At 35.6% G+C, this 14,873-nt stretch overlaps 2 protein-coding genes across 2 annotated transcripts; both read right to left on the bottom strand.

Annotated features, from left to right (window-relative positions):
* Nucleotides 1-1,716: 1,716 nt before the first annotated feature.
* On the bottom strand, nucleotides 1,717-11,404 carry LOC105166683 (transducin family protein / WD-40 repeat family protein). The gene is made up of 6 exons (XM_011086130.3): nucleotides 10,877-11,404; nucleotides 9,080-9,241; nucleotides 7,008-7,194; nucleotides 5,347-5,769; nucleotides 4,320-4,727; nucleotides 1,717-2,503 (listed from the first exon to the last, which is right to left on the bottom strand). Exons 1-6 carry the CDS (start codon nucleotides 11,266-11,268, stop codon nucleotides 2,246-2,248), a joined length of 1,830 nt encoding a protein of 609 aa, XP_011084432.1. The 5' UTR covers nucleotides 11,269-11,404; the 3' UTR covers nucleotides 1,717-2,245.
* A 574-nt stretch (nucleotides 11,405-11,978) lies between these two features.
* LOC105166674 (GPI-anchored protein) lies at nucleotides 11,979-14,668 on the bottom strand. The gene is made up of 2 exons (XM_011086118.3): nucleotides 13,844-14,668; nucleotides 11,979-12,528 (listed from the first exon to the last, which is right to left on the bottom strand). The coding sequence occupies exons 1-2, from the start codon at nucleotides 14,528-14,530 to the stop codon at nucleotides 12,187-12,189; spliced, it is 1,029 nt and encodes a 342-aa protein (XP_011084420.1). The 5' UTR covers nucleotides 14,531-14,668; the 3' UTR covers nucleotides 11,979-12,186.
* Nucleotides 14,669-14,873: the final 205 nt, after the last annotated feature.

Raw genomic sequence — 14,873 nt, 5'->3', positions numbered from 1 at the left:
CGGCACAGGTAGTCGTGTGAACTGCAAACTATTTTGAAGCTCGTTTATTTTTTATTATTATTAAGTTGGATAAGTTGTGTAATATAATTTTATAACGTGTTTATGTTGTATTATTGGGAGTCGATTTTTATTCTCAAGTCCGATACAATCACTATTTCTTTTGAATAAGTCAATTCAAATAGTTCAAATATAAAATATGACTTTTTTTTTTAATCATGTTACTCGAATAACAAATATCACAAAGTAATCGAGTCTTTGTATATAGGATAATTGGGTAATACGATAAATCGAAATTAAATTTAGAACAATAAAGAGCCCGAAATTGATGATAGGTTGTTTACTTAGTTATATGGTGTTGTCTGGATAAAAATGTATCTTTGTTCAGTTAGAGTTATAAGATTAGCATTAATTAAGGTTAATTTTATTATATTATTAGGCTTGAAGGGATAAAAACAGAACTTGACTTCTAATCTTGTATTATTCCTTTTGGTATGACATACTGAGATAATTGTAGATCTATAATTCCAATATATTAAGTGCAATATAATCAATTATGTCTAATAATAAGATGTTTAAATTAGACCGTTTGATCATACGTTAGATAAATATAATATGTACATACGAATCTTTAACGTATGGATAAAATCGGACATAATTAATAAGGTATAACCTATATAATGTTTCGTATATACCAATGTAGGATGCCTCATTAATGTCATTTATCTCTACCTTTGACACATATTTACGAAATAGTATGTGATAATATTTAGAAATAATGATCAACATCTATTTTTTGATTTATGATTTATTTATACAAACTACACGTATTTTTTAAAATATGTGTAAGCACTCATCAGAAACATCAATATCGTTTACACGAAACATTATTACTTTTTGAAAAATTATACATACTTTCCCAAAAACATCAACACATTATACAAACTATCCATACTCTTTTACTGTCATGGCTGATTTCAATAATTATACAAAAAATAATTTATAGATGAGAAAATATAAATATAAATATCCTCAATATTTATTTTGGTTTGATTTTACAGTGGCAGTGCAAGTGGTTTGTGAAACAATTAATAGGGTGAGTCAGTTGTCTTGCAATTATGAAGTAGGTCCATTGAAGTTGTTGGGGTTTGGACCGTTTGGTCCATCCTTTGACAAAGAGGTCTACACGTGAAGGTGAAGGCCCATAACCCTAATACTTCTCAACGCAATCAGAACCTCAATTTCTTGGGTTGCTAAATATTGATTAAATTGCCAATAAAGTGTATGTCTCGACGACAAGGTTGAAGTCTCAGGATTCTTTATTTGATAGAAATTTTCAATTTTAGTTGTATGTATGAAGGTATTTGTGTAGCTGTTTGTACGTAGTTTATTGTTTTGGTTATTTTAGTTATACCTAATGAAGGAAGGAAGGAAGGAGATGCGGATGCGAATGTGGGTGCAGGATACTTATTAATATGGTGCAAATTGCCCAAGTGTTTTGAGTACAAACTCTGAAACCCACGAGATTTGTGCACCAAGTTGTCAAGTTGCACCACATAAAACAAGAGTCATTATCCATGTATGACTTGTTTTCAATGTGGTCACGACGGACATACTATCATTCTTGGGATCCATGAATTGCAGCCATCTGGACCTCATGCCTACACTTACATATAATGATTGTAATGTCTGAAAATCAATCAAAAAAAAAAAAAAAAATACTAACAAAGTATTCATTAACTCATTCTACAAAAATTCCAGGCAACATAAGCTCCGCTGTAGGTAGTACAAAGCTGAAACAAAACACTCAAAACAGTTGAAAAACAACAAATGCAAGGCCAAGAAAGAACTGCAGTCCTTCCAAAAAGAACCAAAAGAATAAATAGAACTGCTGGAAAGGCAAAATAAAAAGGGTAAAAAGTGCTATACTAATTTCTGATCTTCGAGCAAGTGCAAGACGCCCAATCCTGAAACCATCTCTTCACATGTACCATTCACAATGGTAGTATCGAGCAGGCCGTCATAATCGTTGTCAATGGAATCAGAAAGGGAAACATTCAAACCCTTGCTATGAATAGCAAGTCATTATAATTCTGAAATTGAGTTGAACGTGCCTTTATACTGAAACAACAGAAAGAGGCATCTCCAGTTTTCGCGAAACTAATATTCCTCATTCGTGCATACCAGTCGTGTTTGTTCCAGTTTCACATGAAACCATTAATCAGAAATAAGGAACAAAGTTTAGACCTTACTGCGGTGTTACCTTCCACAAACGGATGCAAGCATCCTCGCCAGAACTAACCACACTGTCGTCATCAATAAAAGCCAATCCGTAAACTCCACCCAAGTGAGCTCCCTTGATAGTCATGCGACTTGCTGCTGGCTTTTCTACTTCATACACGATAACACATGTGTCGAGTGATCCAGTGGCAACCATGCTGCTGTTAGGAGACCAAGCTAAGCAGTTTATCCGAGCAGTATGAAATAGCATATTTTTAAGCTTTACCTACAAAATATGCACGCTAAAGTGAATATAGATAGATTATATGCAACAAGAACAACAACAGTATAGATGAAGAAAAGGTGAGATAATAGACAGAAACACCAAGGATCACTCAAGCCAACATGGGAAAATGCAAAAGTACGTGGAGACGATAACAATGGAAACAAGGATGCAATAAAAGAACTTCAGAATTTAATGGGCAGATATTTGACTTTCAATAGGATAAACAATTTACTAATACTGAATTCATCTTGTTGTTAATGCAACTCTGATTTTCCACAGTTTTTATTACTATTACTTCTCTTTTTCCATAAAATGTGCTTCTCATATGATGGATGGCTTTCTGAATATAGCTTGTTTTGTTCTTTAATGAGAGTCTAGGATAGTGGAAGACCATACAGGATTCAATGGTTAAATTATATTTGAAGATTAGCTTAACATATCAATTTCATTATCCAAAAGTAGAACATTAGTAAATAAGGAAACAGTAAACACGAAATGCAACTGGCATAGCATGAAGCCAGGTGTTCAGAAGGTATTTGTTGCAAGACTAACGAGGAAAAGGCAGACAACTCAAGTGAATAAGAAACATCAATCTTGCTACTGCAACTTATGCTATTCCTTTTCACCCCCAATATCTTAGTCCTAAAATATATGTCACAAATAATTATTTTTCACAAAAAGTGTTCAGAAGCATCTAAGGCCTATTGCAGTTCGTTGAGCCACGAAGTGAACCCAGCTCCATACAAGTAGCTGTTACCACGACAAGTTTATGAACAAGGGAGATTCACTTGCACCAGAATAAGGAAACTAGATAAAATATATGTTAGTCTTGTTTGTATCTGCTAGACATCAACCATGATTCATAGGTTTATTAAGACTGCAAATTAGTTTCTCTGATTAATTCACGAGTTGTAATGCTACTACAGACTTAACAATGAACTGAAAGGTCAGACATTGACACTGAATTAGCCCATTCGAGGGAGAAGACAAAAAACTTTTTTCCAAAATTATTTAGGATATTAGTGCCCATTTTACTGGCTTCAACTAAGACTGATCCCAATTATTGGCCTTAATTAGTTCAGGAAACCTACAGTCCCGAAGACTCAAGCTATGATTAGGAAAAAGAGGAAAAATGTGTTAGGCCTCTTAACCTAATCCATTCCTGTATAACCTAGGCAGTAAGGCAAGCTCAGCCTAAGAGCAAAAATTCTGCCCGTTGTGTGCCCCTGTCGATCGTGCTTCTCTTTCCCTCTTGCATAATAGTTTTTGAGTGTTCATTTTCAATGAAGGAATAAGGTATGGATGTTTGGTGTATGAGTCAACTTTTAAGGAGGGGCTCATGTAGCTATAAAGCAATTGGAAGTTAATCAAGAATTCGATTTCTAACACTCTTTTCAGTCATGTAAGTTAACAAATTTATAAAGCTAAATGTAATCAGTCCTAGGATGGAATTCCGATTCCTTAGTTTATGTGGTTAAAGTTCTAATTTACCACCTCACCAAAATCCTGAATCTAACACATGCCTACAATTTGTGAAAAATTACCCTTCCGATGTCAGCAAAAGTAACCCATTCAACAATATTTAACTTCCAAAAAACTGGCACTAAAATGTGTCCTAGGCGAAAATATAACAAGTACCTTGTTGTCCTGGGACATCATGATGAAAACTATTACTGAATTCCTTCCTATCTGGGATTTAACTTGGAACAGCATGCAAAAGAACCTTTGATAAGACCAACTTGTTTGTACCCAAATACGGGTATTACTTCTTCAATAAGACCAACTTGTCAAGGCATAAAAAGTAATGAATTATTACCTCTCGGGAAGCACAATCCCAGACGACAGCTTCTCGGTTAGCATCTGCTGATGCAATCATGGAAACATCCGGCGAATAGCGAATGACAGTGATAGCTCCTCGATGTTTTTCAAGTACTGCTTCTTCTTTCAAAGTATCACCTGTGAGAGAATACACATGCAATTTCCCGTCCTCACCACCCACAATAGCTTCAGTTCCATTAGGTGAAACAGAACAAGCTGTCACAGTAAATCCTAGTTGAATAGTGGAAACAACTTTTGTACCACGAAGTAGAACAACACCAGTATCAATTGAAACCAATGCTAGATCAGGAGAAAGAAGGGCAAGACCCACGTCCTTTGGCTGATTGCCAACATCAATGCAATCTCCATCCCCACACTGGTCTCCACGTAGAGAAAATCTCCAAACCTTTGCCAGATAAAAGAGCACAACAAAGCATTAACAAGTGCAGTGACATATTTTTTTGTGGGAACATATATATATATATATATATATATATATATATATGGCGCAGTTTGATTTACATAATATAGACTGGAATAAACATGTGACCTTCTCTTCAAGAAAGTCCATATGGAACCGTACTATTATTAGTAAAAATGCCAAAGTAACATAAAATAGCATATAATTTTATGAAACTGCACATGCACACAAAAGGTCTGGCATGTTTCAGCTGAAGGTGATTGCGAAAGAAAATATAAAAATGCTTTCTCAAACAACTAATAATTCTCCAACACCAGATATTTGGTTCTGATTTTGAATTGGCAAAATAATTCTTTTACCACCTGAAGAAGCAGAATAAGATGTTCGTTTCATACATAGACCAAAAGATAGGTCCTCTGAGATAGGCATATTCTGTAGACAAATGAGTTTTAGAATTGAATGAATTAAAAGGGGCTGATAAATGTAGAACAACTTCTAGGTCAAACAAAAGATGAAGTAAACATGAGATAAGCAGAGGATAAGGTAGACCATACTAACATAAGCAAAAAATATAAGGACAGATGTCCTTGGATTATTTTCTAACCTTATTGTCAAATCCTGATGACACAATTTCTTCTTCAACAGCTGCAAAACATTTAATTTGAGAAACCACCTTTCTTTCTAATTTTCCAGAGTATCCAACACCTTGAATCCACTTAAGAATCACGCCATCGTAACTGCTGGATAATATAAATTTCGGCTCACTTTTCAGCACTATGAGTGAGCTGACATTTTTAATGTGCCCAGAAAATTCAATTGGAGCTTTGTCAAGATCACTGGCAGAGTACAAATATATAGTGCCACCAAGAGAAACAGTGACAATATGATCATTCTGCCAGAGACAACCAACTAACATGTCATCTACTCCACCAGCACCAGGACAAGTTAGTGTTTTCTTCACCACTCCATTATTATCTTCAGATATTTCCCACAGTTTGGCAGACTTGTCAGCAGACACTGTTAGCACCTGAAATTAAGTTGAATGAATCTATTCTTTAATAGGAATTATTCAGCTGAACGTAGTTTTTCTATCATACAATGGAATTAACAGTATTGGAATAAGACTTAGCAATTATTTTACATGCATATTCATCATCTTGACTAATTTCTACAAATAGAACTGGAAATTATGACTAAAACCTTCCAATGCATATAGTGTATGATGTTCCGTAACATGCAATTCATGCATAATGCATGTGAAGTATCAAAGTCGGTACACCTAGGCACGCCATGCGCTTCTAATCAGAAGTTGGTTCTCACCAACCAGCTTATATCTTTTCCTACTTGAAATATGCTTTTAACTAAAAGGGCATGCATAGTTATTTAGACAGGAGAGGCCCTCCAATACTTTCCATATACCATCATCTCTTCCTCCTCCATTACCCATTCTGACACACACACAGAATATCCATGCATAAACAGATGCAGACGCGTAGGTAGTCCTTTTAATTACCGAAAAGATCTATATGATCACGCACACAGATGCACGCCCACTCATACAGATTACAAAGGTGATCAACTACTTATTTTAATTTGGCATAATTGGTATTGACTGGGTAAAGAGTAAGGAAAAAGAAAATAACAGCGGAATCAACTTTTTGATTGAAGAGGGATGAATGCAAATTGGGACATTTTCCAGAAATCTAGGCATTACTACAGTTAATCATAATTTTGTATTGCACTTAAGTGTGACAAAATCAATCGTACATAACTAGACAGCAGATATTTGTGTTTGACAGAAGGACTAAAATAACAAATCAGGCTCTCAGGCTCTCATTCATACCAGAAATCTATATATTACAATAAGATATTTGTATTGGACCTTAACATTTTTTATTTCCATTTCATATTGGCATTAGGATCTTGCATGCCAGCTAAAATTAACCTAAAATTACCAGATATGTCCAAAGTATCACAAGAACTATTGATGTTAAGAAAATGATATTCAGAAACAATGTGTGTAACAACTATCATATTAATCATTAACTACATAGGGAAGCACCACAGAAAGTTACTCACCTAAGAGGATTCATAGGTTCCATGGAGCTGTGAGTAGAAAGCTGTGCAATGTGTTCAGCAAATCAAATAATGGAAATAAACATGTTTTCCTTTTCCTATGTGTAGAATAAGTGGTAGCATTGTAATCATTGATTAAAGAGTTTCAGAAAACTAAACCACTTGTGTGATTAAATATGTCAGGGTTACCTGCATGCTATCAGGGCTCCAACTAACTGCATAAATGCTGCCCTTGTGGCCATCCTCAGAAGACAACTCTCCAATCTTGTCTCCAGTTTTGGCATCATATAATATACCCTTCTTGTCAGAGCTTACACTAATAAATCTATTCCCATCTGGAGAAAAGCGAACACAATTTACAAAATTTGTATGATCCCTGCATGCCAGAGTACCATGAAACATATTGAAAAGTGAAAACTTGAGGAAAAGAAAAAACTTCTGACATGACAATGGATATTGCTTAGCATGCATACATATATGTATTATATATGCATGTAATAGTTCCTCAGACAAAATTACTATATTATGGGTATGTGTCTAAGCTGCAGATAAGTACTATGAAATACCAATAGTTTTGTGGACAGGGATAAAATAATCCCGTTCTGTTCACTACTGATCAAATAGACCAATTACTAAAATAAAGGTCCAATAGTAAAAGATGCTAAGTATGAACCAATACTGCAGTAGAATTGAATTCACTTATCCTCTGTAAACTCGGTATAGTATGTAATTCAATTTGATGAAGTGGTTGACTTAAGATCATCATATTCATTCATACATTATTTTATAACAAGCAAAGATGACGCCCATTATATGCTTCTTTTTAGTTAGTTCTTCTTTTTAGGTTTCTAAAATCTTGGATTATAAATAGCTAGCTCTTTTTGACAGGAAGCAAAATTGGAGATATAAAATAGGTTAAAAGTAGGCTCACGACTTGTGTCAGAGTCGACTGGAAAGCAAACTGTGCCTCAGTAGCATAGAGCCATGAGGTGCATAATGGATACTTAGAGAAGGTTGGTTCAACAAGGTTTGCTGAACACACCAAACTGAAGACAGGTTTGGACTGCTGGAACATATTAAGACAACCAGAAAAAGTGATTTGAGTTCTCCAGAGGTCCTGAGTATTGAGGAATGGACATGCTGCTAGTAAAGTTCCTACTAGCAAAGCTGCACATTTCATAAATACTGATGGAATAAGGATGGGAAGGGAGCAAATTGGTTATGGTGGTGTAAGAAATTCACTGGTATGTCTCTCAACAACTCAGCCGGAGCAGGTCGTTGGAGTTTACCACTAAAACCCATTTGTTTGGTGGGAATCGAATCTAATACAGGGAATATAATTGTTAAAGTATATAATTAGAAAAATAAGTTAATGTCCTTACAAATATTTGGTATGCTATGTACAATAAAGGAATGAGAATCATGTTCAGATAAATTAACAAAAGTTTTCTCGTCATACATATATATCTAAGATATTATATATTATGTATTTTACATTGCATTTTACCCTTATACTAATGTATACAATATATTTAAAATCAAATAGAATATAGTGAATGCATAATATAAACTATAAACATATATTTATCTTATATTAAACATACCCACACAAACATATTATCAATTATAAATATAATAGATAAAACATTAAAAACAATAAAAACACAAATTATGATCAAAGAAATAAGAATAATAAGAAAAAGTCGGATTCCCAAGGAAAAAGAACAAAATTACCACCAAAATATTAGGATTTTACATTCCAGATTTTGGTTCAATATAATATTACCAACCTATAGGAATATTATTATTTTTCCAAATTTGAAGTAATGTTAGCAAAAAAACTAATATAATACTCTATAATTAAATTCGCTCAAAATATGCCATTCTCTGACAAAGAAATTGATCCTAAAAGGTTTGGCTATTATAAATGCCAGATATAGAAGTTTTCTCAACTCTTCATATCACGAGATGAATTTCAAACTTCACATCCATTACATATTTTGTGAAGATTGGGGAACTATAGACATTTGTCAGTATAGTATGCCAGTTGACAATTATATTTTTATATCCAACTCTTGGGAGATTCAAGAGGTAATGCTGGTTGTAGTAGAAGAGCTAAAAGCAACTCAAGAACTGGGTAGGCAACACATAAAGCTTAATACAGTCCATTCGGAGTAAATTCTATTCTTCAATGATTTTGTGTTTAGTTGGATAGAGAACACAATAGGTGTCAATACTGTAAAATAGCAAAGATGAGAAACCTGTGAGACAGCTTGAACTTAAAAGGAGGCCCTTCATAAAAGTTAACCAAAAAGTCCTCTCCACATGTTACAATTCGGAATGGTCTTGTTGGCTTAAATGCACAACTTAAAGCCCTTCTTGAATGCCCATCAAAATCTCCAACATTACTTCCTGAGTCCCACCTGCAAACAGAGTCAGATGGAGAATTATGTGCCTAGACGTTGTTGAAATACTAAACAAAGGAGCTCTCGTAAAATCTTTATGCCATATTTTAGTGTTACCACTGCATTATGCTCTTTTCCAATAATAAAGACTTGAACATAGGGTGTATGGCAAACCTAATCTTTTGACATACAAGATAATGGATTTGATTTCAGCGCGCACAACTATTTAATGCTGATTGCTCTAAATTTGACTGACAACAAGAAAGAGACAAACTGATTACATCTTTCTCGCTTTAATGTAGAAATAGGGATCTTCACTTAGTTACAAAGTACTCAAAATCATCAAGAAAAGAGCTCATATTACAATGGTAAAAGTACATTATTTAAAGCTGCTACATGATACCAAGGTTAGATTCAATATTACGAGGGTTATCCAAGATTGTGCATTCATGATTCAGAATTGGAAATTTGGAAGGAAAGCCAGGTGCAGATGCAAGAAAATTCAATTTTAGGATAACCAGAGTTTGACATGTTCCACCAGAAAAAAGATCCACGCATCTTAAAACTTTTTAGACCCGAAAAAAGATGAGTTTTCAACAAAGTAGATTTATTGCACATAAGGCACAAAGTGATGCATTCGATACAGATATCCCATTATTCATGGAAGAAACCATTTCGACTCACCCCAATGCTTTCTTGAAAGTATTGGCAACTTATTGGGTTAATCTATTATAGTTACACTTTGAACTTTGAAGTCACATTACCCAATGTAGTTATTCATAGCAAGTGCACTATATTGGAGCCAGAGACTTGAGCATAATTTCATTATGTTTGAAGGGCCATTAGAAGTGGAGATTCCAAAGCCAGGCACACATCAAGAGACTAAAGCATAACTTTGTTTGCTTTAAAGATCAGTCAGAGTGGAGATATGAAATCTCCTTCTTAACAAACATTAATGACATTATGAGTCATTAGTCCTCTTGAAAGCATCTTAGAAATTATTGACAAGGTTGGAGCTCTGAACAAAGCTTCTTTGTTCGAATTTCTTAAATCAATAACATCACACCTTGTGATACAGATATCATGCGAACTAAATGTAATTTTATATGATAAGTACCAGCCTAAAGGATGTTGACAAGAATCTCAATCAACCATATTATATATGATGTCAAACTGACTCAAAATTAGCTTACCTATTGGTCACAGAAATAGAGTTTCAATTTAAATCATTGTGAAAGTGCTGCATAAAGTAAACATCTTTCACTATTAGAAACTAAATCAGAGCTCCAGCATACCCATGCAGAACTATAAAGAAACCAAATATCCACCTGATTGACCTTATCCACCTTCATCTATATCTAGAAATTTCCAGCCATAACTCACATCATCAGCTACTCTAACACAAGTAAACATAATAAATTTTCGAGCTTGACAACAAACCATTTTCGAGAACACATAAAAGACTAAAATTTAACAGCTCTAGAACCAGTATCAGACCCAAACTTCAACGGACATATATATACCACCTCGGTATCTTTCAGTTTTCATCTTTCGTTAAAAAATTCGTGCACATTTAAATATAAAAATTCAATTTACGACGTCAAATCCTACATGCATGCACACATAAAATATACGTTTGGAACAGAGGCTCACATAAAGGCGCGAACTAAGGACTTTCCCTTGCCGTCACCCGAGGCAACAATGCGCTGCGAATCAGGAGACCACTGAATGTCGTCTATCCTACCCGACAGCACCCGGAACTCATTCTTTAGCACGAAGTCGTTGTGGGTTCCCCAGATCCGCACCGTACCTGACACGTCACCGGATGCGATCCACTCTCCATTAGGCGAGTACCGCGCCACCGTCGCAGGGTACCCGTGCTCTCCATAAACCTGCACGTCCAGCGGCCGATCCAGATACCTGATGATGACGGATCGCCCGTTGCAATACAGGATTGAATTCGATTTAGGGTCGCCGGATATTAGGATACCGCGGCCCCGCTCCGTGGATGGGGCGCACGCGTATGTCTCTGCTAGCTGCGGCATGTTTGGCTTCTTTTCAGGTAGGTTTGTAGATGGTTGCTTTGTCTGTGTGTGTGTTGTGGAAAGTGAGAGTGGCAGAGGATGAGAATTTATAGGATTCGCTGCCAGCTTCAGCTTCTTTCAAGTTTTAAGACTAAATTACAGCCAGCTCCACAAGTTTGATATAATTATAAATCAATTTTGTTGTTTGAAAATTTTATTAATATTAATAATTGTTCAATAATTAGTTTAATTTGTTATTTTTTGAAATGACCAAATATTATATAAATTATAAATTATAATTTTATCTATTTAAAAAAAATAATTTTTTTATAGATTAAATGGACAATTTTTTTATAATTTTGCATCGACATTATCCATTCTTTTATAATTTTTTTAAGAAGAAGAAAAAAAAAACACAATAAAAAGAAAATTAACTGTTTTAAGTCTCCATCCAAATATATAATTTCATCAAAACATTAAAAATATTGATAATTTTTCAAACGATGAAATATATTTATAATTATATATCAAATCTCAGGATAATTTATTGTAATTTACCCAAAGTTTTATAACATACGTAGTTAAATAACAATTTCAAAGTTAATTTTGTATTTTTGAAAGAAATAAAAAATATTATTAAAAAAATATAAGGAGATCATAAGAAGTTAAAAAATTAGCTGAAAGCTGGGAATAGTGACAAAAACTCGCACATATCAGTGTGACAGAGATGGTAAGAAGGATTAAAATACCTACAGTTTTGATTTCAAAACAGTAGAAACAGAAGCGGGTTAACATCAACCACGCCCAACTTGGTCTATTTACAGGGCATAAGACAAAAAGGAATCACAAAGCGCACTAAGCTAAAGTAACAAAGCACACTGACGCGTTTCTGCCGCATACTAAACAACAAATGAAGTTGATAACATGGAACTATCTTGCTTAAAACCGAGTGAACAAGAAAAGAATAATCATATACAACGTTGAAAGTGGCAGAAAATACTGATGAAGGCGCATCGCCACAATTGTTGATGAAGATTGACTATTGATTTCTGAAGAATCAACCGCAAGCGGCATGCCGTCACTGTTGAGACTGCAAAATGTGGGATCGGATGCTTCTTCTGTGTTCATCATGAGAGCCCTCAAAACAGCAGAAACGGTATGTATGTATGCAGATCGGTCCTTGTTGAGAAGCCAAGTTAGACCCATCAGCTCGCAGTCCTGGTTATGCATTCTGCTCGTCCTCTCTGTTTGGTTATTTCTTCCAGCTTTATCCCCATTGAGCTGCATTTTTTGGAATAAATCAAATGAATTAGTAATCATACCGACTGATAGGTGTATCATTGAAGATAAAGTTATTGGTTGCAGGACTGTATTTAGGAACATGTATTCCTTCTTATGATATCATCATATTATGTGTCACACAGTTAAAATTTAAAAAAGTTTAAAGAATAAGCAGCAGTAAAAGGAAACCAGGTGCAGATGTCGGTGGCACTATCTGTATTCAGTGTAATCGAATTGAATTTTCTATTGCAGATAGTATTGCATTTTGTAATGCATTTAACAAATACACACATGTAAAAATATTACGTCATCATAAGGGAAGATTTCGTACGCATGATATGTATATGTTAATTGCAATACAGTTTTGCAGTAGAAGCATCATGTCAGATGGGGTGGTTGCACAAAGTGCAATTTTTATGCTGAAGGAACACATCGCGTACGACAGAATATATTCACCATTAATAAACACATGAATGAATGTTTAAATGCAAGTCATTATATCAAATTCAAAAGAGAATGAGAGTCATGGAGAAACAAGTCCGAGTCTCGCCACTGCTTAAAAGGCCGTCCCTTTGTGATGCAAATTATAGTCTTCAACTCTATTTTGAGTTTGTTTTCCTTTTCTTGAATGTCTTTTGCTAGCTAGATTTTTGAGTTTCTATAATTAATTTATTTTTCGGTGACTAGTGCTATAACTAACTTGATGTTTTGGTTGTTTCGCGGACCATCGTAAAATTTTGCTTGGTATTACAATTACAGATGTCTTCTTGGGATTCTAGACCTAAACTTCTTCATTTATTCACGCACTAAAGTATTTGCGACAATTATGGGAAACTTTTTTCTGCGTCGACTTGCCATCTTAACTTTACAAAATTTGCAAGCTATAACTGTTTTATTATAAACTTAACTATTTTATTATAAAGTATATCATTATCCCAATAAACAACAAAACAAATATGATATAATATGAGTTTAATTAAATTAGTCGGAATTGAATACTGCAAATGCTTATTAATCATTGTTTGACGTTTTTGCAGTTAATTTTAATAAAGTTCCTTAATACCTCCAAATCGAAGTCATAAAACAAGATTTAGATATCAAGAAAACACGAGTATGGTGTCAAAGTACGCACAAAAGAAATGATTGCAGGAAGCAGAAAAAGCCAAAAGCGCCTGCTTTTCGGAAAATGACCAGCATGTGACTCCACGGTGCAAAAGTTAACAAACCCACAATCATGCTTTCCCAAATTTCCACATAATTCATCAGTGCGTGTTGTGTGTGTGTGAAGGTATGGGAAAATGAAGTGTTAGCTTACCAAATGAAGGCTGTTGAGGCACTTGGAACATCCGCCGAGCCCACCACCACCTCCTCCCCCGTTGAAGCAATCTCTTTCCAACTTCTTCACAGCCTCCCCGCCCACCAATTTCCCGCGGGAGTTAACCCAGAATGCCTCCGGGCAGCTGAAGGGGTGCAATCTGATCCCGCAGTAACAGTAAACGACGTCGCACGTCTCGTTCGGCCTCCCCAGTTGTATGCCTCTGTTGCCCAGCGCCTTCTCCAGAGTGTCCACGCAGGTCTCGGAGTCATCGGGCAGCACGGGCATGTCGTACGGCGTCGTCTGAGGGGGCGCCTTGGTTGTTGCGCGTAGTCCGGTTTTTGAGTAGGCGGAGTACAGCCAAGCGGCCAAGACAGGACAGCAGCGGCTGCGGTGGAGCTGATCTGCGTAGGAACTCGGGTCGGGTTTGTGGTGGGATTTGGAGCCACACGCCGATTTGACGCCGTGGAAGAGGTCTTCTGAGAGGTCGAGGGGGCAACCAGAGAGCTCGGATTGCTCGGGGAAGGCAGGGATTGTGGCGGGTGGGGAGGGCGGGGGGTGATGGAGGGTCTGGGTCTGGGTCTGGACGGTGGCTGGGTCCGGGTCAGGTAAAATGGGCAGGGCTGCTGGTAGGTAGAAGAAGGTGGTAAAGAGGTAAATGAACAAGAATGTGATGGATTTGAACATGGCTTTGAGAATGTGGTGAGAGGGGTGTGTTGTGTGTATGGAGAGAAATGAAGGGGGCTGTAGTGTGTGCAGTGTGTGTGGTTGGACTGATTTTAGTAAAGGCGGTATTGCGGAGAATGAACTGAAATGATATAAGGCTAATGTGGGGGATGGCTGTCTGATAAAGTTTGGTTGTTTGTTTGCTTGCTTCTGGATCGAATTTTTTATTTATTTCAAATATATATATTCATATTTTTTTAATTTATCACTTGTTTATATAAATTACTATTATTTTTTATATAATTAAAAAATATAAATAATTTGTAAATGATGGTGACTTTATTGGGAGTGTATGTGTAATCTT

Source organism: Sesamum indicum, linkage group LG1 (assembly GCF_026168435.1).
Source record: "Sesamum indicum cultivar Baizhima isolate 11 linkage group LG1, ASM2616843v1, whole genome shotgun sequence".
Taxonomy (NCBI): domain Eukaryota; kingdom Viridiplantae; phylum Streptophyta; class Magnoliopsida; order Lamiales; family Pedaliaceae; genus Sesamum; species Sesamum indicum.
This window is presented reverse-complemented; position numbering and strand designations above follow the sequence as displayed.